This window comes from Symsagittifera roscoffensis, chromosome 9 (assembly GCF_963678635.1).
Source record: "Symsagittifera roscoffensis chromosome 9, txSymRosc1.1, whole genome shotgun sequence".
In the NCBI taxonomy this organism is placed as follows: Eukaryota; Metazoa; Xenacoelomorpha; order Acoela; family Convolutidae; genus Symsagittifera; species Symsagittifera roscoffensis.
The window spans coordinates 1,320,956-1,346,778 of record NC_087070.1 but is presented as its reverse complement, the minus strand read 5'-3'; the positions used below and the strand labels follow the sequence as shown (position 1 = coordinate 1,346,778).

General features: G+C 34.8%; 1 protein-coding gene across 1 annotated transcript; it reads left to right on the top strand.

The window, feature by feature from the left end:
* The first annotated feature begins 297 nt into the window (after positions 1-297).
* LOC134854371 (sulfate anion transporter 1-like) lies at positions 298-20,759 on the top strand. Its single transcript, XM_063870595.1, has 15 exons — positions 298-411; positions 835-1,044; positions 1,285-1,439; positions 3,736-4,084; positions 4,953-5,158; positions 5,800-6,125; positions 6,578-6,701; positions 7,052-7,266; positions 8,256-8,293; positions 11,210-11,395; positions 12,264-12,469; positions 13,072-13,397; positions 13,846-13,969; positions 14,320-14,534; positions 20,077-20,759. Exons 2-15 carry the CDS (start codon positions 843-845, stop codon positions 20,582-20,584), a joined length of 3,180 nt encoding a protein of 1,059 aa, XP_063726665.1. The 5' UTR covers positions 298-411; positions 835-842; the 3' UTR covers positions 20,585-20,759.
* Positions 20,760-25,823: the final 5,064 nt, after the last annotated feature.

The following is a 25,823-nucleotide window of genomic DNA, read 5'->3' as shown; positions in this document are numbered from 1 at the left end:
TTTTTTTCCGCACTCGATAGGAATCACATTTTATTTCTAGGAAAATCAGCAAAGTATAGCCTTTTTCCGTTTGTCTCACATAAAGATAGAAAAATTGATTTTGTTGAAATTTTGAAAGCATTATCGATTTTAATTGACCATATCTTATTGAATGATTTTTTTTCTTTCGAAAAGATCGTAATTTGAAGTTCAGAGTCGTTCATTTTCATATCGGCTGATTTTCTTGTTGATATTTCATCAGGCTTGTGTCCTTGACCTTTTTGATTATATATTTACCAAATGGGTGTTTAACGATCACATTAAACGGGAGCAACCATGGTTAGGCTGAACTCAAGCAAACTGATTTCGCTGGCGCACTAAACTTCCTTCATCATCAATTGAATTTCCATAACACCCTTTTTGGACTCAGAGGTAAGTATCAGTTTGATGTTGATCATACTTTAGCTTCATAGTTTCTGTTGATCATAAAAATGATGTATGAATAATTCTGTCTTTAATTTCTTCCTAAAGAGTCTCGTTTGATTCACTTCTTATACTAATCGGCAAACAAATCTATAGGCTTGGGCCACAAAAATAGACGGTTTTAAGTTAAATTGCAGGTATAGATTCACTATGATTAGTCAGTCATCTGTCGAAATATTCAAGATCCGGTAAATAATCTGATAGACAAAAGAAAACAGAACAATTGTAGTTACCAATTTTGGAAATTCTCAAAGACTCAGTTATTTAACTTTAAACACAAGTATTTGAGTAAAAGATTAGAAACTAAAGAGACTTTGATTTTAAAATTTGCTGGTTCGATATTGCAAATGGAGTTGAAAAAATCTATTTCAGATTCTAAAATGAGTTTTCGCAACCTAGAAGAATTTGACAAGATTTACGGCCGAACGCGCAAGAAAGAGAAGGTTAAGTTTTGCAACGTGTCCATCGATTCTCTGTTTACATTCTTCTCTGTGATCAGTTTATTCAGAACCTACAAAAAGACCTATCTGGTGGGAGATGTGATTGCTGGATTTACTGTTGCTGCATTTAACATTCCTCAGGGTAAGATAAATTATTCTATAGTGATGCCATATTTTTGGCCAAATCGGTGGCCGTCTTTTTATTTTTTTTTCTGTCGTGAGAAAGTAGAGCAATACAGCCAAACAAAAACTTGTCCTGGGTAGCCAAATAAAAAACAGAAGAATTAAAAAAACATTATCAAAAAAATTAATATTATGGGGTAAAAAACCGCGTTTTAAATGCTTTTTGTGAAAAACTTAACAAACAACCCTATTTGTGCAGGTATGGCGTATGCGTCTCTGGCAAGTATGCCGCCAGTGGTGGGCATTTACATGGGTTGTTTCTCCCCTTTGATCTATTTCCTGTTTGGTACTTCCAGACACATCTCAGTGGCCACATTCGCCCCTGTCAGCATCATGGTCGGATTCTCCACTCAGGCTAGTTACAAGTTCCTTAGCTTCACATTTTGACCAAAGTTGCACATTTTGATTTAAATACGACAAAAAATTGTGGTTTATGAGTTTGTGGAATACAGTGCTGATTTAAAGTATTTGTACAGAACTCATTGAGTTGGAAATTTTAATGCGTTTTTCTCAAATCGTTTTAGCAGTAGACAATAGGCGATCCATTTTGTCTAATTATCTTGTGTCTTAGAAATTTGCCAGAATTGATATAGTGCAAATTACTTTGCGGAAGTGGTGTAAACATTTTAACCAACATATGGTTCATTTTGGCTCCTTTTAGTCAATCAAAAGTTACGTAAAAAGGTCAACTGATGAGCAAAGTTTGCGAAAAACGCTTCAAAATGTTTAGATAAAATATTACTGTTTTATGTAGTAGAATGAAATTTTCTCAGGAAAAAAATTTGGTTCTAAATTTTTTACGCATGCGGTTAGCACGCGTTATTAAATCGGATTATAGACTTTCGGCTCGCAACTTGTTCAACAGAATCACTTGAATCATTTGGTATCTTAATGAAATGGTATTTGACTCATAATGAAATCAAATTTCTTAGCGTCTCTGGCGCACTTGGTCTGGAAGCAACGAATACGCCGATGACAAAGGTCTTAGGTTCGAATCTGACCGGGACCACCTGTTTTTTTCCAAACGGGAAATACTCCTTTTCAAAAAAGTTGGCGGTATATTTTTTATTTGCGTGTGTTTTGTCTGCTTAGTAACTGTAGTTTCACCAGTCGTGTCTTTCCCTTTGTTTTTTTTTAATTGAAAATTTGGTGTGGTCTAAATGATATCGGCTGAAAATTTATCAGCTGAGTTACCTAATTTTGGGTCGTTTCAAAGGGAACATCTTAGACTACTACTACTGACTAATAATGCGTGTATTGTCCGTTTTCCCATTGTGGCGGGGTTGGGCATCCGGAAAGCTTGTAAGCAATGGTTCAGATGAGGGCAAGCTATTAAATGGAGGATAACACGTTTTCCTATGCCATTCGATCAAGGCAGTCTGTAGTTTTGAGGCTTTAAGTTTTCAGGTCTCGTTTAACACAATCGATCCAGCGTTTTTAGACCTTCCTGCTGGTCTTTTCCCTGGGACTGAAACATCGTCTATTGGTCTTAGCGCATGGTCATTTTTTATTCGGTGAACATGGCCATATCAACGTCGCGACCGCACTTGTAGCTTGTCCAGAGCAACAAGGCCTGTCATTTTAATAACTGCTTCGTTTGTAACTCTGTCTTCTTAAATGACTCTGGAAATCCTACGCAGAGTTTTCATATCAGCATTCCTAAGAGAGCTAGCTTTCTCATTTGAGTGATAATTGGAAGGATTATTGCATCTTGGACAAACATAATTAGTTTTATGTTTAGGTATTTTCCTCAGGCTACTGCATTTTTATGCACCCATTGATTACAAGAATTGCGGCTTGATGAATTGAGGCCGACTTCCTTCAAACAACAAGCGCATGAAAATTTTCTAATATTTTGAGGAGTAGACTTTTGGCCTAAAATCAAATGCTTCGTCTTATCCACGTTGATTTTTGAACTGCGTTTTTGCAAAGCCTTGTTCCAAGTATTGAACTTCTCAATAGACTGAGATTCCATTTCAGCGTATATCACAAGGTCATCTGCATATAGCATATTCTATGGTACCATTGAAGGAACGACAGTTTTTTGTAGCCTCCAATATTATTATAAAAGGGAACATTTGAATAAAATTTATAGTTCAAAGTTTTTCATGACAACAACTTTGTTTTGTTCTACGGGAATTTATCCTGCCTTTGTTGGCTCAGTTGCCGCTAAAAAAAACGTTTTTGAATGTTCATTAGACGCCGTCGATTGTGTTTTTGGGTGCGTTTTCCGCAAATTGAATGTCATTCAGACAATAATTTTAAGTTTTTCCGGTTGTAGTTTTTTCAATTTTTTTGGACTTAGTGGCTCTCTTTCCCTTTCCTGTGCACTAGTTTGCAATGCTTATTTCACGTGGTATCGCGTCTGTCAAACTATATTGCACCATTTTAGTTGAACTTTAATCTTTTTCTGTTTCTTGGCGTTAACTGAAACTTTTTCTAATGTGTGATGGCTGTTTTTTGAAGCAGGTTTATTCTTAGACTTTTTGTTCTGATCTTTTTTGTCTAATGTAATCCAATTTGAGAAAAATAGCTTCGAAGTTTCTTTTTTTGTTTTGTCCGGGTAATTTAAATCAGCGCTGTAATCCTGAGCATTATACTGTAAAATGCTTAACTTCCACTTTTAAGGTTATTTTTGCTGCAATTTTAGGCGATCAAACATATCATAGACGATCACAAATCCAACAATAACAATCCAAACGAGGCAACTTTATCAAACACCACCGCGTCGTCAATCTTGTCAGCAGCTGATCAACAAAAAGCAGATGAAGCTGTACTAATAGCAATAGCCGCGTCAATATGCATGTGCTCAGGCATATTTCTACTTATTCTCGGTTTGCTCAGATTGGGCTTTGTTGGAAGTTACTTTTCGGTCAGTTTAGTGAAGGGATTCACGTTTGGCGTGGCATTTCACGTGGCAACGTCACAAGTGATCAAGATTCTTGGTATAAAAGTAGCGAAGTACGTGGATGCGGGATGTCTATTGTTTACATGGAGAGGTAAATAGCTTTAAACTTGATATAGTCATTTTATTTGTTATCAATTTCTTCGACCTAAAAAAGTTCAAAATTATTTTTTGGTTTGAAACTCCGACCTTATTTTTTGCTCGAAACTCCGACCGTATAAAACCTTATGTAAACTTCTTTGAAATAGAAAAAGTGTTTCTCGTAAAAATTAAAGCGTTTTCCGCTCTAAATTTGTTCAAAAAGTGAAAAGTGATTTTTTTCAGGAAGTCTTAAAATTTGTTCACGCTCAATTTTTGTTTTTCGCGGTTTGACTTCTGATTTGTTTTTAAGATCTCTCCATTTCCTTTGTTAAAATGAAGGCAAGCTCCACTATCGAACAGCGAAATTAAAGTTCACGAAAAAAGTGATCGACTTCTAGTTTTTAAAGTGGATTTTACTTTTCAGATTTCCCAGTTCTCAAATTCGGTTAAATCAATTTGAAAAGTCAATCACGAAGTGTTCTGGAATTTCAGAGAGCTTTAAGGCCTTATAATTTTTTCTTTAAAATTCGAAACTTTTAAATTATCTGAAGGAATGATTTTAAATGTGTGTTAGAATATGCATGGATCTTAGTTGCTCCTGATATTTTTGAAAAACGTTTAATATAGGAAGGTTTTTCTAACTCACGGCAAATGTCCCAGTTTCATTAACATCGGCCATTTTTATACATGAAAGCTTAATTGACATGAACTGAACGCGTAGTTTCCTGGCTGGCTACCTAAAAATGATCTGGTTGACAGCATTCATAGATTTAGGTGCTGTGATAAGATAAAAGAGAAACCAGGTTGTTGATCTGATTAAGAACAGCATGGTTTTGTTGTATTAGCCTCAAGCATTAAGCACTTCTTCTCTGTCGTTTCAGACATCATATCATCAATAAGTGACACTAACCTGTGCTCGCTGACTATCGGAGTGTCCTCGGGACTCACTCTCTACCTCTTCCTCTTCCTGGCCGAGAAGTTCAAGTCCAAACTGAGGGGAGTGCCCGTACCCTCGGAGTTGATCATTGTGGCTGTAACCACTACCATTTGTAAATTTGCCCATTTGCACAGCAACTTTAAGCTAGAGGTTCGTACTTTTTAAATTGATTTTTTATTTCCGTCACGATTATGTTATCACGTTAAATTGTGGAAGAAATTGTAGAAGTTACTTATCTTGTTGTGTTGCTTATTTCAAAATTTGATAGCGATTTGTTTAGTTTCTTCATAGAGGAATTCTGTGTTTCATTGCTTTATTATTCGTTAGATTGATTTAGTGTAGATAATAGGATACTGTGATCGAATGAAGCAAAGGGAAAATGTTGCAAAAATGTGATTGAGTCTAGTTTCAAAAGGGAATTTTAGTTTTGAAAGTTCCTCGCAGAAAATTTTACCTAAAAATTGATCCAATTTCTAGCAATTGGGTTAATTTTCTTGAAATGCCTATCAAACAATTTTTAAATTCAAAAAACTTCAAGGCCATGTTTTTTTCGTTGGGATTCGGGTCGGTTTTTTTCCTGACTAGTTATAGAAAAGCTCGCAGGAGGTCAAGTGTGATATCATATTAAAGACCTTTTGGCCTTGATATGGATTCTAAAAAGCAAAAAAGTTATCTGTGTCGAGAAAGTTTTTTATAAGTTTTCTAGATCCCATTGAAGTTTTTTCAACTTTCTGTCAGTTATGTTTTTGGTTATTTTCTGTATTGAGATGAGATCAGTTGATTATAATTAGATAATCGGAGACGTGCCGACCGGTCTGCCACGTGCATCAGTCGACTGCATTTCTACTATGGTCAACAACACCTACATAATCTCAACCGTGATCCAACAGTCAATACCAATAGCACTCATCTCATTCGCAGTATCTCTGGCACTGGCCAAACTACTAGCCCAGAAACACAACTACACGATGCATAATAGCCAGGAGTTGGTGGCATTGGGGTTGGTGGATATCGTGGCGTCTTTCTTCGGATGTTACCCCAGTGCGGCGTCTCCGAGTAGAAGCAATTTGCAGAGTGAGGTGGGAGGCAAGACTCAATTGGCAAGCCTTATTACTAGGTATCTATAAATCAGTTTCCGGTAGCGCAATAATTGTTTTCAGTTTTTGGACTGTTGTGAGTTCCAGCCTCTTGAGATCTAGGGAATTTCCGTGCCGTGTGTGTGTGTGGGGGGGGGGGGGGGGGTGTTTTAGGGTTAGGGTTAGGGTTCGGAATATGTGTCAATGTTACACGTCGGTCAAAAAAATTCTGATCTCAAGACCTTGTATTTTTCCTTCTTCTTTGGATTTTGTTATCTACCTCTTTTTCATCTCACATTTGAATTTAAATTTTGAAAAATTATTTTAGCGTTGTAAAAATGCAATGAATCTTTGCATGGTGAACAAAGCTTCTGTGAACTTGTTTGTTCTTCATAATTTGCACCGTGAATTTAGCCATAATAAAACTATGAAAGAGGATTTGAAAAGAGCCCATTTTTGGCTCTGCTCATCTGAGCACTTTCTTGTGTTCCAGTGTATTGATGCTCCTGGTAATGCTATTCGCTGGTCCCTTAGTCTACTCTCTGCCTTACTCAGTTCTGGGAGCCATAATCATAGTCGCTCTTCGCTCTTTCTTCAAACAAGCACTGCAGCTGCCGGTTAGTCTACTAAATGAAGTCGTCGATGTGCAATTACGTATATATGTAAATATAGTAAATGTCAAACTTAATGGCAAAATCTGTGATCTTGAGCAACTCAATCCGTCACAGAACGTGGTTTTTAGTTCACTCTGATTTTTCAACACCAGACCCTTATTTTCAAACCCCTAACACAAACAGTCTCAGTTTCATGAAAATTTTGACCTTTTTGGAAAGAGGGAAAAGGAGAGCTGAACGCCTCAAGGGCTCGATCAAAGTTCTATGGAGCAAATCAGAACTGAACCCGGCCTATATTTTATTTTACACATACATTTTTAGTGTATTGTTTAGTTTGAGTATCTTTGTTTCAGACCTTGTTCCGCTGTGACAAGCATGACTTCATTTGCTGGACTTTGACTGCCCTGTTAACAATTGGACTCAACATCACTCTGGGACTTCTGGCGGGTATTGTTATCTCCCTCGTCTCCATCCTGTGGAGATCCCAGAAACCCAAGTACTACCAGATGGTTCAAGTGGTAGATACAGACAAGTACAGAGAAATCAATTCATACGAGACAATGAGAAAGTAAGATTATAATCTAAAATTGGCATCTTTATAACATTCGCGGGGAATTTATCACAAGTTTCAATATTCATCGTGTTAGTTCATTATGGTAGTTCATTATGGTAGATCTTGGTTTTTAGGGTATTTTTGGATGATCGTTTTCTATTTGTTGATACGAGCGAGGTTAATATGATACGAGATACTCAATTCTGATTTAAATCCTAGTGTATTTTTGTCAATCGACCCTTCTCCAACGCGAAATTTACCAACGCAACTTATCAACCCTTATTAGTATATGATTACACCGAAGACTTTAGTCAAGGTGTTATGGTATCGTGTAACGGGGTTTTTTTTTTAATGTTGTCTGTTGTCAAGTGTCGACAAATAACGTCCACAGTTATCAATTATCATGTGGGCTGGACTATATCGCGCTATGTCACGTGATTGCGTATGTTTGTTTCTTTATTTGTTCATCTTTATTTATTTAATTATCTGTTCTTCTATTTATTTAATTATGTTTAGTTTGCTTATATTTATTTATAATTTATGTATGTACATATTTATTTTTGTTTATTTTTATTCATCAATCAACTGGTCTGTGTATACTTGTATTAGGTACACAGTTTTTTTTCAACTGCTGTGTATACTTGTATTAGGTACACTGTAGTTTCAATCAACTGATCTGTGTATACTTGTATTAGGTACACAGTTTTTCTATTTCAACTGCTGTGTATACTTGTATTAGGTACACTGTAGTTTCAATCAACTGGTCTGTGTATACTTGTATTAGGTACACAGTTTTTTTTCAACTGCTGTGTATACTTGTATTAGGTACACTGTAGTTTCAATCAACTGGTCTGTGTATACTTGTATTAGGTACACAGTTTTTCTATTTCAACTGCTGTGTATACTTGTATTAGGTACACTGTAGTTTCAATCAACTGATCGTGTATACTTGTATTAGGTACACAGTTTCTTTAGTTTAACTGATCTGTGTATACTTGTAATAGGTACACTGTAGTTTCAATTAACTGGTCTGTGTATACTTGTATTAGGTGTAAAACAGGAGGCGTTTTGCTACACATACAAACACAATCTTTTGTATTTTATTATAGCTATAGAAATTGATCTACAATGCGTAAGTACGACATTTAGTTCTACGATTGTTATTTCAGGTCCTTTGTCAATATTTCAGGCTCTTTGTCAATATAGCAAAATTTTGGTGTATATATGTGTTAGTAAGATTTTTAGTTCTACAACGTTTATTCAGGCTCTTTGTCGATATAGCAAAATATTGGTGTATACATGTGTTAGTACGATTTTAGCTCTAGAATTTTTATTTCAGGCTCTTCGTCAATATAGCAATATTTTAGCGTATACATGTGTTAGTACCATTTTTAGTTCTCGAACTGTTATTTTATGATCTATGTCAATATATCAAAATTTTAGTGTATACATGTGTTATTACGATTTTTAGTTCTCGAACTGTTATTTCATGATCTTTGTCAATATATCAAAATTTTATTGTATACATGTGTTAGTACCATTTTTAGTTCTCGAACTGTTATTCCATGATCTTTGTCAATATAGCAAAATTTTGGTGTATACATGTGTTAGTACGATTTTTAGCTCTAGAACTGTTATTTCATGATCTTTGCCAATATAGCAAAATTTTGGTGTATACATGTGTTCGTACGATTTTTAGCTCACGAACTGTTATTTCAGGCTCTTTGTCGATATAGCAAAATATTGGTGTATACATGTGTTAGTACGATTTTAGCTCTAGAATTGTTATTTCAGGCTCTTCGTCAATATAGCAATATTTTAGCGTATACATGTGTTAGTACCATTTTTAGTTCTCGAACTGTTATTTTATGATCTATGTCAATATATCAAAATTTTAGTGTATACATGTGTTATTACGATTTTTAGTTCTCGAACTGTTATTTCATGATCTTTGTCAATATATCAAAATTTTATTGTATACATGTGTTAGTACCATTTTTAGTTCTCGAACTGTTATTCCATGATCTTTGTCAATATAGCAAAATTTTGGTGTATACATGTGTTAGTACGATTTTTAGCTCTAGAACTGTTATTCCATGATCTTTGTCAATATAGCAAAAATTTGACGTATACATGTGTTAGTACGATTTTTAGCTCTCGAACTGTTATTTCATGATCTTTGCCAATATAGCAAAATTTTGGTGTATACATGTGTTCGTACGATTTTTAGCTCACGAACTGTTATTTCAGGCTCTTTGTCAATATAGTAAAATTTTGGTGTATACATGTGTTAGTACGATTTTTAGTTCTAGAAGTGTTATTTTATGATCTTCGTTGATATATCAAAAATTTAACCTATACATGTGTTAGTACGATTTTTAGTTCTAGAACTGTTATTTCAGGCTCTTTCTCGATATAGCAAAATTTTGGTGTATACATGTATTAGTACGATTTTTTGTTCTAGAACTGTTATTCTTCAATTATTAGTTGTTCAAGTTGTTTCGTTTTTGCTTCAGTTTCTATGCCTTCGGTGTATTGCGCGTAGCGCCTATGTTGAAAATGAAGTGATTAGGGACATACGACATACTGGTCATTTTTCAAGAGAGCTTGCAAGACAATTTGTATACGGTCAGACTGTTTTTCCCCAACGCAAGTCGCAGATTTTAATTCCCAACTCAAGTCGCTTAAATCGACTTGTTATTTTTGAGGCACAATTTTTGTACCCTTTTGAAGGGGGTTGAGAAATTAGAAGATAAGCAAATAAGACGGAGGCCTTTAAAAGTTAATTAGACGATTTTGCAAACCTGTAATTGTGAGAAAATAGACGAAAGTACGAGAGATTTAAATTGTTTGAATTTGCAGACAAATTGCGTGAGAAAAATCAAATTTGTTGCAGACAACAGTTAAGTTTCGGTGGCCAAAAATTTAACATGTCAATCATGCATAATTTATTCAATTCAAAACTCTCCTGGAATATTCGGATTTGACATTTTATGTTCTTTTTTTGTTTGTGAAACTTGACTCTTAAGAAAAAATGTTGTTGGCCCTTTCCTTTTCATAGCAGTTACGTTTACAATGCCAGATCTGTAAAATAAAAATTTCGTCTAATTTCGTTTTTGTAGCATCCGTCTTATTTGCTTATCGTCTAATTTCCTAGGCCCACGTTTGAAGATATTGACGCGTGACGCCCTGAGCTCAAGTGTCAACTGGTATTTGAACTGCAATCGTTGTTTGTTAATTTTTATGGCGTGTGAAAGCTGGCTTCTTGAGACTAATTTAAGCCAATTTTGTACCCTCATAGGGCGGCCTAGGAAATTACACGATAAGAACTTAGATGGATGCTACAAAAACGAATTTAGACGAAATTTTTTTTACAGATCTGACATTTTAGACGTCACTGCTATGAAAAGGAAATGGCCAACAAAATTTTTTCTTAAGATTCAAGTTTCACAAATACAAAAAGAGCATAAAATTACAATACCTATCAAAACATTTAGTTAAAATGAGCATAAAATGTCAAATCCAAATTTAACAGGAGAGTCTTGAATTGAATAAATTATGCATGATTGACATTTTTTGGCCACCGAAATTTGACTGTTGTCTGCAAACAATTTGGTTTTTCGCCCGCAATTTGTCTGCAAACAATTTTAATCTCTCTCACAATTGACTATTTTCTCACAATCGTAGTTTTGCAAAATAGTCTTATTTCCTTTTAAGTGCCTCCGTCTAATTTGCTAATCGTCTAATTTCTCAACCCCCCTAATAGCTGATGGTCAATGCTTAAGCGCGGCAGTTCAATGCATTTTCAAAGCACTAAACAATAAATCTTAAGTGGATTGAGGCAATCTAATTGGTCCCAATAACTTTGCTCGTTTAGTCAAGTTATATCTTTCAGTAATTGTTGTACGACTTACAAAGAAAGTGGCAGAATACTTGTGCTTGGATGGTTTTTCTCCAGTCAAATTTCTACTTATTCTCGGTTTGCTCAGATTGGGCTTTGTTGGAAGTTACTTTTCGGTCAGTTTAGTGAAGGGATTCACGTTTGGCGTGGCATTTCACGTGGCAACGTCACAAGTGATCAAGATTCTTGGTATAAAAGTAGCGAAGTACGTGGATGCGGGATGTCTATTGTTTACATGGAGAGGTAAATAGCTTTAAACTTGATATAGTCATTTTATTTGTTATCAATTTCTTCGACCTAAGAAAGTTCAAAATTATTTTTTGGTTTGAAACTCCGACCTTATTTTTTGCTCGAAACTCCGACCGTATAAAACCTTATGTAAACTTCTTTGAAATAGAAAAAGTGTTTCTCGTAAAAACTAAAGCGTTTTCCGCTCTAAATTTGTTCAAAAAGTGAAAAGTGATTTTTTTCAGGAAGTCTTAAAATTTGTTCACGCTCAATTTTTGTTTTTGGCGGTTTGACTTCTGATTTGTTTTTAAGATCTCTCCATTTCCTTTGTTAAAATGAAGGCAAGCTCCACTATCGAACAGCGAAATTAAAGTTCACGAAAAAAGTGATCGACTTCTAGTTTTTAAAGTGGATTTTACTTTTCAGATTTCCCAGTTCTCAAATTCGGTTAAATCAATTTGAAAAGTCAATCACGAAGTGTTCTGGAATTTCAGAGAGCTTTAAGGCCTTATAATTTTTTCTTTAAAATTCGAAACTTTTAAATTATCTGAAGGAATGAATTTAAATGTGTGTTAGAATATGCATGGATCTTAGTTGCTCCTGATATTTTTGAAAAACGTTTAATATAGGAAGGTTTTTCTAACTCACGGCAAATGTCCCAGTTTCATTAACATCGGCCATTTTTATACATGAAAGCTTAATTGACATGAACTGAACGCGTAGTTTCCTGGCTGGCTACCTAAAAATGATCTGGTTGACAGCATTCATAGATTTAGGTGCTGTGATAAGATAAAAGAGAAACCAGGTTGTTGATCTGATTAAGAACAGCATGGTTTTGTTGTATTAGCCTCAAGCATTAAGCACTTCTTCTCTGTCGTTTCAGACATCATATCATCAAAAAGTGACACTAACCTGTGCTCGCTGACTATCGGAGTGTCCTCGGGACTCACTCTCTACCTCTTCCTCTTCCTGGCCGAGAAGTTCAAGTCCAAACTGAGGGGAGTGCCCGTACCCTCGGAGTTGATCATTGTGGCTGTAACCACTGCCATTTGTAAATTTGCCCATTTGCACAGCAACTTTAAGCTAGAGGTTCGTACTTTTTAAATTGATTTTTTATTTCCGTCACGATTATGTTATCACGTTAAATTGTGGAAGAAATTGTAGAAGTTACTTATCTTGTTGTGTTGCTTATTTCAAAATTTGATAGCGATTTGTTTAGTTTCTTCATAGAGGAATTCTGTGTTTCATTGCTTTATTATTCGTTAGATTGATTTAGTGTAGATAATAGGATACTGTGATCGAATGAAGCAAAGGGAAAATGTTGCAAAAATGTGATTGAGTCTAGTTTCAAAAGGGAATTTTAGTTTTGAAAGTTCCTCGCAGAAAATTTTACCTAAAAATTGATCCAATTTCTAGCAATTGGGTTAATTTTCTTGAAATGCCTATCAAACAATTTTTAAATTCAAAAAACTTCAAGGCCATGTTTTTTTCGTTGGGATTCGGGTCGGTTTTTTTCCTGACTTTTTAGAATCCTTTTGGCCTTGATATGGATTCTAAAAAGCAAAAAAGTTATCTGTGTCGAGAAAGTTTTTTATAAGTTTTCTAGATCCCATTGAAGTTTTTTCAACTTTCTGTCAGTTATGTTTTTGGTTATTTTCTGTATTGAGATGAGATCAGTTGATTATAATTAGATAATCGGAGACGTGCCGACCGGTCTGCCACGTGCATCAGTCGACTGCATTTCTACTATGGTCAACAACACCTACATAATCTCAACCGTGATCCAACAGTCAATACCAATAGCACTCATCTCATTCGCAGTATCTCTGGCACTGGCCAAACTACTAGCCCAGAAACACAACTACACGATGCATAATAGCCAGGAGTTGGTGGCATTGGGGTTGGTGGATATCGTGGCGTCTTTCTTCGGATGTTACCCCAGTGCGGCGTCTCCGAGTAGAAGCAATTTGCAGAGTGAGGTGGGAGGCAAGACTCAATTGGCAAGCCTTATTACTAGGTATCTATAAATCAGTGTCCGGTAGCGCAATAATTGTTTTCAGTTTTTGGACTGTTGTGAGTTCCAGCCTCTTGAGATCTAGGGAATTTCCGTGCCGTGTGTGTGTGTGTGGGGGGGGGGGTGTTTTAGGGTTAGGGTTAGGGTTCGGAATATGTGTCAATGTTACACGTCGGTCAAAAAAATTCTGATCTCAAGACCTTGTATTTTTCCTTCTTCTTTGGATTTTGTTATCTACCTCTTTTTCATCTCACATTTGAATTTAAATTTTGAAAAATTATTTTAGCGTTGTAAAAATGCAATGAATCTTTGCATGGTGAACAAAGCTTCTGTGAACTTGTTTGTTCTTCATAATTTGCACCGTGAATTTAGCCATAATAAAACTATGAAAGAGGATTTGAAAAGAGCCCATTTTTGGCTCTGCTCATCTGAGCACTTTCTTGTGTTCCAGTGTATTGATGCTCCTGGTAATGCTATTCGCTGGTCCCCTAGTCTACTCTCTGCCTTACTCAGTTCTGGGAGCCATAATCATAGTCGCTCTTCGCTCTTTCTTCAAACAAGCACTGCAGCTGCCGGTTAGTCTACTAAATGAAGTCGTCGATGTGCAATTACGTATATATGTAAATATAGTAAATGTCAAACTTAATGGCAAAATCTGTGATCTTGAGCAACTCAATCCGTCACAGAACGTGGTTTTTAGTTCACTCTGATTTTTCAACACCAGACCCTTATTTTCAAACCCCTAACACAAACAGTCTCAGTTTCATGAAAATTTTGACCTTTTTGGAAAGAGGGAAAAGGAGAGCTGAACGCCTCAAGGGCTCGATCAAAGTTCTATGGAGCAAATCAGAACTGAACCCGGCCTATATTTTATTTTACACATACATTTTTAGTGTATTGTTTAGTTTGAGTATCTTTGTTTCAGACCTTGTTCCGCTGTGACAAGCATGACTTCATTTGCTGGACTTTGACTGCCCTGTTAACAATTGGACTCAACATCACTCTGGGACTTCTGGCGGGTATTGTTATCTCCCTCGTCTCCATCCTGTGGAGATCCCAGAAACCCAAGTACTACCAGATGGTTCAAGTGGTAGATACAGACAAGTACAGAGAAATCAATTCATACGAGACAATGAGAAAGTAAGATTATAATCTAAAATTGGCATCTTTATAACATTCGCGGGGAATTTATCACAAGTTTCAATATTCATCGTGTTAGTTCATTATGGTAGTTCATTATGGTAGATCTTGGTTTTTAGGGTATTTTTGGATGATCGTTTTCTATTTGTTGATACGAGCGAGGTTAATATGATACGAGATACTCAATTCTGATTTAAATCCTAGTGTATTTTTGTCAATCGACCCTTCTCCAACGCGAAATTTACCAACGCAACTTATCAACCCTTATTAGTATATGATTACACCGAAGACTTTAGTCAAGGTGTTATGGTATCGTGTAACGGGGGTTTTTTTTTTAATGTTGTCTGTTGTCAAGTGTCGACAAATAACGTCCACAGTTATCAATTATCATGTGGGCTGGACTATATCGCGCTATGTCACGTGATTGCGTATGTTTGTTTCTTTATTTGTTCATCTTTATTTATTTAATTATCTGTTCTTCTATTTATTTAATTATGTTTAGTTTGCTTATATTTATTTATAATTTATGTATGTACATATTTATTTTTGTTTATTTTTATTCATCAATCAACTGGTCTGTGTATACTTGTATTAGGTACACAGTTTTTTTTCAACTGCTGTGTATACTTGTATTAGGTACACTGTAGTTTCAATCAACTGATCTGTGTATACTTGTATTAGGTACACAGTTTTTCTATTTCAACTGCTGTGTATACTTGTATTAGGTACACTGTAGTTTCAATCAACTGGTCTGTGTATACTTGTATTAGGTACACAGTTTTTTTTCAACTGCTGTGTATACTTGTATTAGGTACACTGTAGTTTCAATCAACTGGTCTGTGTATACTTGTATTAGGTACACAGTTTTTCTATTTCAACTGCTGTGTATACTTGTATTAGGTACACTGTAGTTTCAATCAACTGATCGTGTATACTTGTATTAGGTACACAGTTTCTTTAGTTTAACTGATCTGTGTATACTTGTAATAGGTACACTGTAGTTTCAATTAACTGGTCTGTGTATACTTGTATTAGGTGTAAAACAGGAGGCGTTTTGCTACACATACAAACACAATCTTTTGTATTTTATTATAGCTATAGAAATTGATCTACAATGCGTAAGTACGACATTTAGTTCTACGATTGTTATTTCAGGTCCTTTGTCAATATTTTAGGCTCTTTGTCAATATAGCAAAATTTTGGTGTATATATGTGTTAGTAAGATTTTTAGTTCTACAACGTTTATTCAGGCTCTTTGTCGATATAGCAAAATATTGGTGTATACATGTGTTAGTACGATTTTAGCTCTAGAATTGTTATTTCAGGCTCTTCGTCAATATAGCAATATTTTAGCGTATACATGTGTTAGTACCATTTTTAGTTCTCGAACTGTTATTTTATGATCTATGTCAATATATCAAAATTTTAGTGTATACATGTGTTATTACGATTTTTAGTTCTCGAACTGTTATTTCATGATCTTTGTCAATATATCAAAATTTTATTGTATACATGTGTTAGTACCATTTGTAGTTCTCGAACTGTTATTCCATGATCTTTGTCAATATAGCAAAATTTTGGTGTATACATGTGTTAGTACGATTTTTAGCTCTAGAACTGTTATTTCATGATCTTTGCCAATATAGCAAAATTTTGGTGTATACATGTGTTCGTACGATTTTTAGCTCACGAACTGTTATTTCAGGCTCTTTGTCGATATAGCAAAATATTGGTGTATACATGTGTTAGTACGATTTTAGCTCTAGAATTGTTATTTCAGGCTCTTCGTCAATATAGCAATATTTTAGCGTATACATGTGTTAGTACCATTTTTAGTTCTCGAACTGTTATTTTATGATCTATGTCAATATATCAAAATTTTAGTGTATACATGTGTTATTACGATTTTTAGTTCTCGAACTGTTATTTCATGATCTTTGTCAATATATCAAAATTTTATTGTATACATGTGTTAGTACCATTTTTAGTTCTCGAACTGTTATTCCATGATCTTTGTCAATATAGCAAAATTTTGGTGTATACATGTGTTAGTACGATTTTTAGCTCTAGAACTGTTATTCCATGATCTTTGTCAATATAGCAAAAATTTGACGTATACATGTGTTAGTACGATTTTTAGCTCTCGAACTGTTATTTCATGATCTTTGCCAATATAGCAAAATTTTGGTGTATACATGTGTTCGTACGATTTTTAGCTCACGAACTGTTATTTCAGGCTCTTTGTCAATATAGTAAAATTTTGGTGTATACATGTGTTAGTACGATTTTTAGTTCTAGAAGTGTTATTTTATGATCTTCGTTGATATATCAAAAATTTAACCTATACATGTGTTAGTACGATTTTTAGTTCTAGAACTGTTATTTCAGGCTCTTTCTCGATATAGCAAAATTTTGGTGTATACATGTATTAGTACGATTTTTTGTTCTAGAACTGTTATTCTTCAATTATTAGTTGTTCAAGTTGTTTCGTTTTTGCTTCAGTTTCTATGCCTTCGGTGTATTGCGCGTAGCGCCTATGTTGAAAATGAAGTGATTAGGGACATACGACATACTGGTCATTTTTCAAGAGAGCTTGCAAGACAATTTGTATACGGTCAGACTGTTTTTCCCCAACGCAAGTCGCAGATTTTAATTCCCAACTCAAGTCGCTTAAATCGACTTGTTATTTTTGAGGCACAATTTTTGTACCCTTTTGAAGGGGGTTGAGAAATTAGAAGATAAGCAAATAAGACGGAGGCCTTTAAAAGTTAATTAGACGATTTTGCAAACCTGTAATTGTGAGAAAATAGACGAAAGTACGAGAGATTTAAATTGTTTGAATTTGCAGACAAATTGCGTGAGAAAAATCAAATTTGTTGCAGACAACAGTTAAGTTTCGGTGGCCAAAAATTTAACATGTCAATCATGCATAATTTATTCAATTCAAAACTCTCCTGGAATATTCGGATTTGACATTTTATGTTCTTTTTTTATTTGTGAAACTTGACTCTTAAGAAAAAATGTTGTTGGCCCTTTCCTTTTCATAGCAGTTACGTTTACAATGCCAGATCTGTAAAATAAAAATTTCGTCTAATTTCGTTTTTGTAGCATCCGTCTTATTTGCTTATCGTCTAATTTCCTAGGCCCACGTTTGAAGATATTGACGCGTGACGCCCTGAGCTCAAGTGTCAACTGGTATTTGAACTGCAATCGTTGTTTGTTAATTTTTATGGCGTGTGAAAGCTGGCTTCTTGAGACTAATTTAAGCCAATTTTGTACCCTCATAGGGCGGCCTAGGAAATTACACGATAAGAACTTAGATGGATGCTACAAAAACGAATTTAGACGAAATTTTTTTTACAGATCTGACATTTTAGACGTCACTGCTATGAAAAGGAAATGGCCAACAAAATTTTTTCTTAAGAGTCAAGTTTCACAAATACAAAAAGAGCATAAAATGACAATACCTATCAAAACATTTAGTTAAAATGAGCATAAAATGTCAAATCCAAATTTAACAGGAGAGTCTTGAATTGAATAAATTATGCATGATTGACATTTTTTGGCCACCGAAATTTGACTGTTGTCTGCAAACAATTTGGTTTTTCGCCCGCAATTTGTCTGCAAACAATTTTAATCTCTCTCACAATTGACTATTTTCTCACAATCGTAGTTTTGCAAAATAGTCTTATTTCCTTTTAAGTGCCTCCGTCTAATTTGCTAATCGTCTAATTTCTCAACCCCCCTAATAGCTGATGGTCAATGCTTAAGCGCGGCAGTTCAATGCATTTTCAAAGCACTAAACAATAAATCTTAAGTGGATTGAGGCAATCTAATTGGTCCCAATAACTTTGCTCGTTTAGTCAAGTTATATCTTTCAGTAATTGTTGTACGACTTACAAAGAAAGTGGCAGAATACTTGTGCTTGGATGGTTTTTCTCCAGTCAAATTTCGACTTTTCAATAAGCTATTATTGACAAAAAAACTTATATGCATCCTTCTGAAAATTTTTAAACTAAAATGTGTTGATTGACATGACATATTTTTTGTCGAAATTTATTTACTTTTATTTTATTAACAGTCTAAAAGTTATAGTTCGAAACTTTAAAGCGTGACGTTATAGTTCGAAACTTCAAAAGCAGTCTTGTTTCCTTTCGGAAGTTAATTTTCTTTTAAGGTTTGTTTTTGTATTTACTTTTTGTCTTTTTTAGAGCTACTTTTTGCCATTTTTCGCTTGTGTTTACGATGCGCAGCTTTGCCTGTGTTTTTCTTGTATGTTGAAGAAAAATGACAGCCTTTGGTCAATAAAAGTATCATGTTGATTGTAAATATAGTAACTGGAGTTACCCGGTTGCTTCTGGTACCTTCGGGTTGACTCAGACCGAATGTAGATGTTTTAAGAAATGCTGAAATGTGCACGCGCGAATTAATTTTTGCCTTTTCATTTGAATTGTTCTAGTGGTTTTTTCAGTGATAGAAAGCAAGTCGCCACTGAATTTCCATCGTTTATTAATCAAAAGAGAAAATCGAGACTAAACTCAGCCAGTTTTATAGAAATCAAGACAGCAAAAAAGCCAACTGACGTTGACGTTTATTATAGAGATGTAATCGAGTACGAAAAAATGCAAAAGTGGGTCGACTGTTTGTTGCTACTATGCATTCTAAAGTTTTTATCTCAAAAGTATTGCAATAATTTTGGAATAAACTCATGATACTTTTCTTTGATTTATGATTTTTGTTCCGGCCATTGAAAATGGGGAGGAACTTTGTCTTCGGGTGTGTTTTTTTTGTTTTCATCTCAAAACAGGCATCACAAATAATCACGGATTGGGTCAAGTTTTATATCAGCCCTTTCAGTCGTGATTCGAACAATTTTTATTAAGTCTCGAAAAAAAATCTTTCATTAGAACCCTGAAATTTGAGTTTTACATTAGTAAAACAAGTGTATGAAGGTTTTTAGCACTAGAAAAATTACAAAATTCAAAAAAAATTAAGAATATTTTTGGTTTTTCTAGTCATCCTCCGATAAAATTTGTTGTTCAATGTGCCTATTTACTATGACTATTGAATATACTAACTTTATTGACTTGCACGTAGATCATCTCATCGCACCACGCACAAAAATGGTCGGAACATTCTGTGATAATTGTACAGGAACGGGTTGTTCTTGTAAACATTGGATCTTGTTAATTATCTCCCCTATGATGCATACTATTGGTTTTCCACCACTATAAAGCAAATAAGAACTTTGTATCTTGTCACTAGTTACCTAGTTACTCTCCTTTGCAATAGAAGGGGAGCTGATTGTTAAAAGATCCTAATTCGTGAATGATAATAGATAAACATAAAAAATTAAATAGAATTTTCCAACCTGAAATTTCTGTTCCTTAAGTTATGGCTCTCAGCGGATGCTTTTGGCAATGATTGAAGTTTTTGTTCACGCTTGTTTTTATGTTATCAGTTCTGTATCTGCAATTGGCTTAAAACATCACTGTTTCCTCACTATTTTTAATGTTGTTTTGGAAACAATTGATTTTTTTAGGATTCCGGATACCCTCATCTTTCGCTTCGATATGTCCCTTTATTTTGCCAACGCCGATCTATTCGTGTCATCTATGAAGAAGCAAATCGCACTTCGTCACAAGGAGTGTCTCTCCCCTTCTTATTCTGCAATTGATTCAAATCATCATAGCAAATCACCGACTATTGCGGGTCTGAAGTTCGTAGTCTTGGACGCGGAACCCTTCAATTTCATAGACCATTCCGGAATTATTGCTTTAAGTACGGTGCTACAACACTGCAAAGCTAGTCAAATTGAGCTGCTAATATCAGTGTGTGGACTGGAAATAGTGGAAAAGTTTGAACGAGAAGGATTTGTGGATAAAATTGGACTTGAGAATCTTTTCCCAAGTGTTCACGATGCCGTATTGTATATAGAGGACGTTTTTCTCAATAGAGGGCAAGCCACAAGTATGAACAAAGACTTCGTTCAGCTGCAGAAAGAAAACGACTTGAAAGAAATCGACGCATCAGAAATTCATTCTGTTTAGAGAAATTTGGCATTCTTATTCTCATATCTATATCTATATCATTTCCAATGTTGTTAAAGTCGATTTAGTTGCTACTTAACAAGTTAGATTATCTTAGATCATCGTCTAATTTCTTTTAGTTTAACCAATATTGATTTGATAAAAAAATGTTTGTGTTTCGGTTTTGGTCTGAATTAGGCGAGTTTGATAGAAAAAAGGATTGCATCAGCGATTTTTTTGTGATCTCCCTTTTCCAACTCTTTGTAAACAGTGATGACTGTTGAAATGATTTGAAAGCCTCTAACTATATTATTTTTTTAGTATGCCTAAAATTTATTCGCACAACTAAAACAAGACAGTTTTCAAAGCTTATCACGCTTAGCCCAAATTTTGATACTCGGACAAAAAATTTAGCCTCTAAAACGGGGCAATATTTTTTCTCACAAAATGCGTTTAATTCATTTTTTACCGGTTATTGACATCGAAACTCATTAACTTGTGAATTCTGTACTTGAAGTTTTGGCTGAAAATGCAGATTCTGTGTAGTAAAAGAATGAAGAATAAGCCCTACGTCCCTGAGATGTACAAACTACTCAAAACAATCAAACCAGAAAACTCGAAAATTTGCTCTGAATAACATTTTCAGACGCAATTTTTAAGATACTAATTGGTGTCTACTACCGACATAAAAACAATTTCTGGATCAAAAAGCTCGAAATTATTTGTTTCATATGTTTGTTTCATATGTCGATTCAACTTTGAAAAGCTATAGCGAAATGAAAAAGTCCCTACTGATGTTGATCACTCAGATTGGGTTAAATTCAATATTTGAGATAAAGAAAGGGAAAATATGACAACTGTTGTTATAAAATGTGTTGGGATTTTCTGGAGACGTTTTGATCAGATAGTAGCTCAAATGGCTACAATTGCCTTAAATTCAAATGTGAGTTGACAGTAACTTAGTTGAGGTTGAAAACCAGTAAAAAACTTACTTTAGATTCTGCGTGTTTGCTTGCAAATGGCCTTTTGAAATTGGATTATGTTTTTAAACAATTCATCGAATGTTAATTAGTTTTTGTGCCCACTGGAATGTTTGATCCAATAAATTTTTTTAAAAGATAATTTTCTTTTATTTTTACCAGGTTCCTATTCGGCAGTTTGATAAGTTGGGGTTTGGCGTCGAAATGTTTTAACGTCTTGATGACCAGTCATATTTTTTACCTTGCATTCATTTGCACAACTAGTTGGTAGGTATATTATCGCTCGGACCGTTATTTGCAAATTGGCTGGATCACTTTGCCTTTGATACACGTTGGGCTGATATCGAAAGTTGAGTGTTATCTTTATCTATCTATACTCTATTTAAATGCGTGTGACAAGTGTCTTGCCATATTTAAGCGTTCTTTTGCAACGGTTAAGCGCATAGCGTATCTATACGCTGGTTAAGATATATCGTATATTACGATGCTTAAAAATTTTTTTCGATTTTCCTTTTAGAATGCTTGGCCTATTTAAAGTCCCGAATCTGAAGCTGTCGCTATGATGCCAGGATGGAGGGGAGGGCAGTGCAGTGTAAGGTAGTATAAAGATGGGATTCATTCATCTATACATTATGTAACGGGCATTTTTTGTTGCAGCATTTAATTCTCCAAATTTAAAATCAGCCAACCTACGGTGAGGTACTGTCAGATTTTCCCCATTGCTTCCAAAGTTTGCCTCAAAATTTGAATTCCCATTTTTTTAGTTTACGCGATATTAAAAAAATTGAGAAAGAATTGAAATTTGACGATTCATTTCAGTTTAGTATCCGAAAGTTACCGATTTTCCGCCACAATGTTTTTAGCACTGCTGATCCTATGATTTAACCCTGGGAAGGGTTTTTACCCAACAATTTTTTCAAACCTGCATTTTTGTCAACCAATAGACATATTTTGAGCATGCTAGCTGTTCAGTATTTGTTTCTTAATATTTTTAAAAGATTTTCCGAAAGCGGTTCGGTGTAATTTTGTTTTGTTTTTCTTGGATTTTTTTTTGGTTTTTATTGAATCGGCCTTTTGGCATCATGTTTTATCGTTAGACGACGGAAATAAGTTTCATGTTCGCTTGAGTCTTTTAAGTAGGTAATTATGTATTTTTAAAAGTTATAAATTTTTTTCATGAAAAAACTGTTTTTTGGCTCTACGCCTGTCTGCTCAGAAATTGTCTCTTTTTTTTCTATGCAAATGTAGTTTTCATTTTTTCCTTTGTCAAGGTTTTCATAAAAGTGACCTGTGTTTAAGACATAGATTTAAAAATTTTGGTAAATCTAGTTTTTCTCGACGTTTCTATAAATATGTTTTTTTTTCAATTTATCGACTTTCGTCTCGATTTCTGGCTGCTAGTTTGTCATGCTATGGTTGCTATATAACTTTTTTGAAGCAAGATTTTGAATAACGAACCTCTCAATTTGGCTCAAAAGAGCGAATATATTGATTGAAACGAACATTTTTTGCAAATTTTGATTGCACTGACGCGTAACTGTGGCTTAGTGACTGGCTTCTAAAAATTCCTGGGTTTAGTGACTGGCTTATAAAAGTTCCTGCTGAGCATGAATATGTATGGCGTTGGTTGTTTTATTTTCTTTCTTTTGAGACGCGTTGGTTTTTTTTTGCTTTTTTAAAAGTTGAATTTTTTCTCAAAACCTGATTTTCAAAAAAATGACACCAATGGAATGACATCCCACTCCCCTATGGGCCTGCGTAATCGCTTAATCTCTTTTTACTCTACACCATTTTTATACAGCCTTCGCAAAAACTGTGTTGGGGAATATTTGACCAAATTTTTTTTTATCTTTGTTTTCTCAAAAACTGCCCTCCCAAATATGAGATTTTGAGTTCAATGTATAGAAAGGGTTTTGGGAAGCTCTCTGCATAAGGAACAATTTTTTTCAATGTTCGATTTTTGACCGCTTTCCAAGCTTTTTGGTTTTCTCGAAAACTGCCCTCCCGAATATGAGATTTTGGGCTCTATAGTAGAACGGGTTGTAGGCAGCTCCCCTGCGTAAATGGCTACACCAAATTTTTTACATAATAATTAATGGCCCTCGGAAAAGTCAAATTTTCGATTTTTGACCGTTTTTAAAATTTTTCGAAAAGCATCATACCGAATTTGAGATTTTGAGCTCAATGTAGAGAACGGGTTGGTTCAAGTTCTTCTGCATTAGCGGCTGTAGACAAAAGTTATCGTCTTCGAAAAAAGTCAAAATTTTGATGAAAGTCAAAATTTTGATGTTTTGATAGTTTTTCCAAGTTTTCCAGGAAACTACCCGTCCAATTCTCAGATTTATGGTTTCAATCGAAGGAACAGCCTGTGTGAAGCATCCCTATTTAAGCGGCTATGGCCAAATGTTTTTTCACAAAAAGTTATGGCCCTCGGAAAAGTCAAATATTTATTTTTCTGCCGTTTTTTGAATCTTTCGATTTTTCTCGAAATCTATCCTCCCAAATCTGAGTTGTAGGTTCAATGGAAGATTATCATCCTGTGTTAGTGGCGACGCCCAAATTTTTTAAACAAAATTTAAGGCCATGGGAAAAGTCAAGTTTTCGAATTTTTTTGTTTTTTTCTCAGCCAGTTTTATAGAAATCAAGACAGCAAAAAAGCCAACTGACGTTGACGTTTATTATAGAGATGTAATCGAGTACGAAAAAATGCAAAAGTGGGTCATGCATTCTAAAGTTTTTATCTCAAAAGTATTGCAATAATTTTGGAATAAACTCATGATACTTTTCTTTGATTTATGATTTTTGTTCCGGCCATTGAAAATGGAGAGGAACTTTGTCTTCGGGTGTGTTTTTTTGTTTTCATCTCAAATCAGGCATCACAAATAATCACGGATTAGGTCAAGTTTTATATCAGCCCTTTCAATCGTGATTCGAACAATTTTTATTAAGTGTCGAAAAAAAATCTTTCATTAGAACCCTGAAATTTGAGTTTTACATTAGTAAAACAAGTGTATGAAGGTTTTTAGCACTAGAAAAATTACAAAATTCAAAAAAAAATTAAGAATATTTTTGGTTTTTCTAGTCATCCTCCGATAAAATTTGTTGTTCAATGTGCCTTTTTACTATGACGGCTCTTTTCCAGTTCCCCCCCTTTCAAAATCAATTTAAAAAAAACTATTTAACGTTGTCATAGTGCAATGAAATTTGGCGTGGTGAACAAATCACAATTCTGAACAGATTTGTTCTTCATATTTTACAGCGTAATATCACGCGTTTAGCCGTAATAACACGTAAAACAAACATAAAACTCGGTATTTTGAAAGGGGGGACTGGAAAAGAGCCACTATGACTATTGAATATACTAATTTTATTGACTTGCATGTAGATCATCTCATCGCACCACGCACAAAAATGGTCGGAACATTCTGTGATAATTGTACAGGAACGGGTTGTTCTTGTAAACATTGGATCTTGTTAATTATCTCCCCTATGATGCATACTATTGGTTTTCCACCCCTATAAAGCAAATAAGAACTTTGTATCTTGTCACTAGTTACTCTCCTTTGCAATAGAAGGGGAGCTGATTGTTAAAAGATCCTAATTCGTGAATGATAATAGATAAACATAAAAAATTAAATAGAATTTTCCAACCTGAAATTTCTGTTCCTTAAGTTATGGCTCTCAGCGGATGCTTTTGGCAATGATTGAAGTTTATGTTCACGCTTGTTTTATGTAATCAGTTCTGTATCTGCAATTGGCTTAAAACAGCACTGTTTCCTCACTATTTTTAATGTTGTTTTGGAAACAATTGATTTTTTTAGGATTCCGGATGCCCTCATCTTTCGCTTCGATATGTCCCTTTATTTTGCCAACGCCGATCTATTCGTGTCATCTATGAAGAAGCAAATCGCACTTCGTCACAAGGAGTGTCTCTCCCCTTCTTATTCTGCAATTGATTCAAATCATCATAGCAAATCACCGACTATTGCGGGTCTGAAGTTCGTAGTCTTGGACGCGGAACCCTTCAATTTCATAGACCATTCCGGAATTATTGCTTTAAGTACGGTGCTACAACACTGCAAAGCTAGTCAAATTGAGCTGCTAATATCAGTGTGTGGACTGGAAATAGTGGAAAAGTTTGAACGAGAAGGATTTGTGGATAAAATTGGACTTGAGAATCTTTTCCCAAGTGTTCACGATGCCGTATTGTATATAGAGGACGTTTTTCTCAATAGAGGGCAAGCTACATGTGTGAACAAAGACTTCGTCCAGCTGCAGAA

What these genes read in the sequence shown, in the direction of transcription:
- LOC134854371 (XM_063870595.1), top strand. Translation starts at nt 843, where the DNA reads ATGAGTTTTCGCAACCTAGAAGAATTTGACAAGATTTACGGCCGAACG. An exon ending in TGGTCGGATTCTCCACTCAG is followed by an intron (nt 1,440 to 3,735) that starts GCTAGTTACAAG and finishes CTGCAATTTTAG; the next exon opens with GCGATCAAACATATCATAGA. An exon ending in TCTATTGTTTACATGGAGAG is followed by an intron (nt 4,085 to 4,952) that starts GTAAATAGCTTT and finishes CTGTCGTTTCAG; the next exon opens with ACATCATATCATCAATAAGT.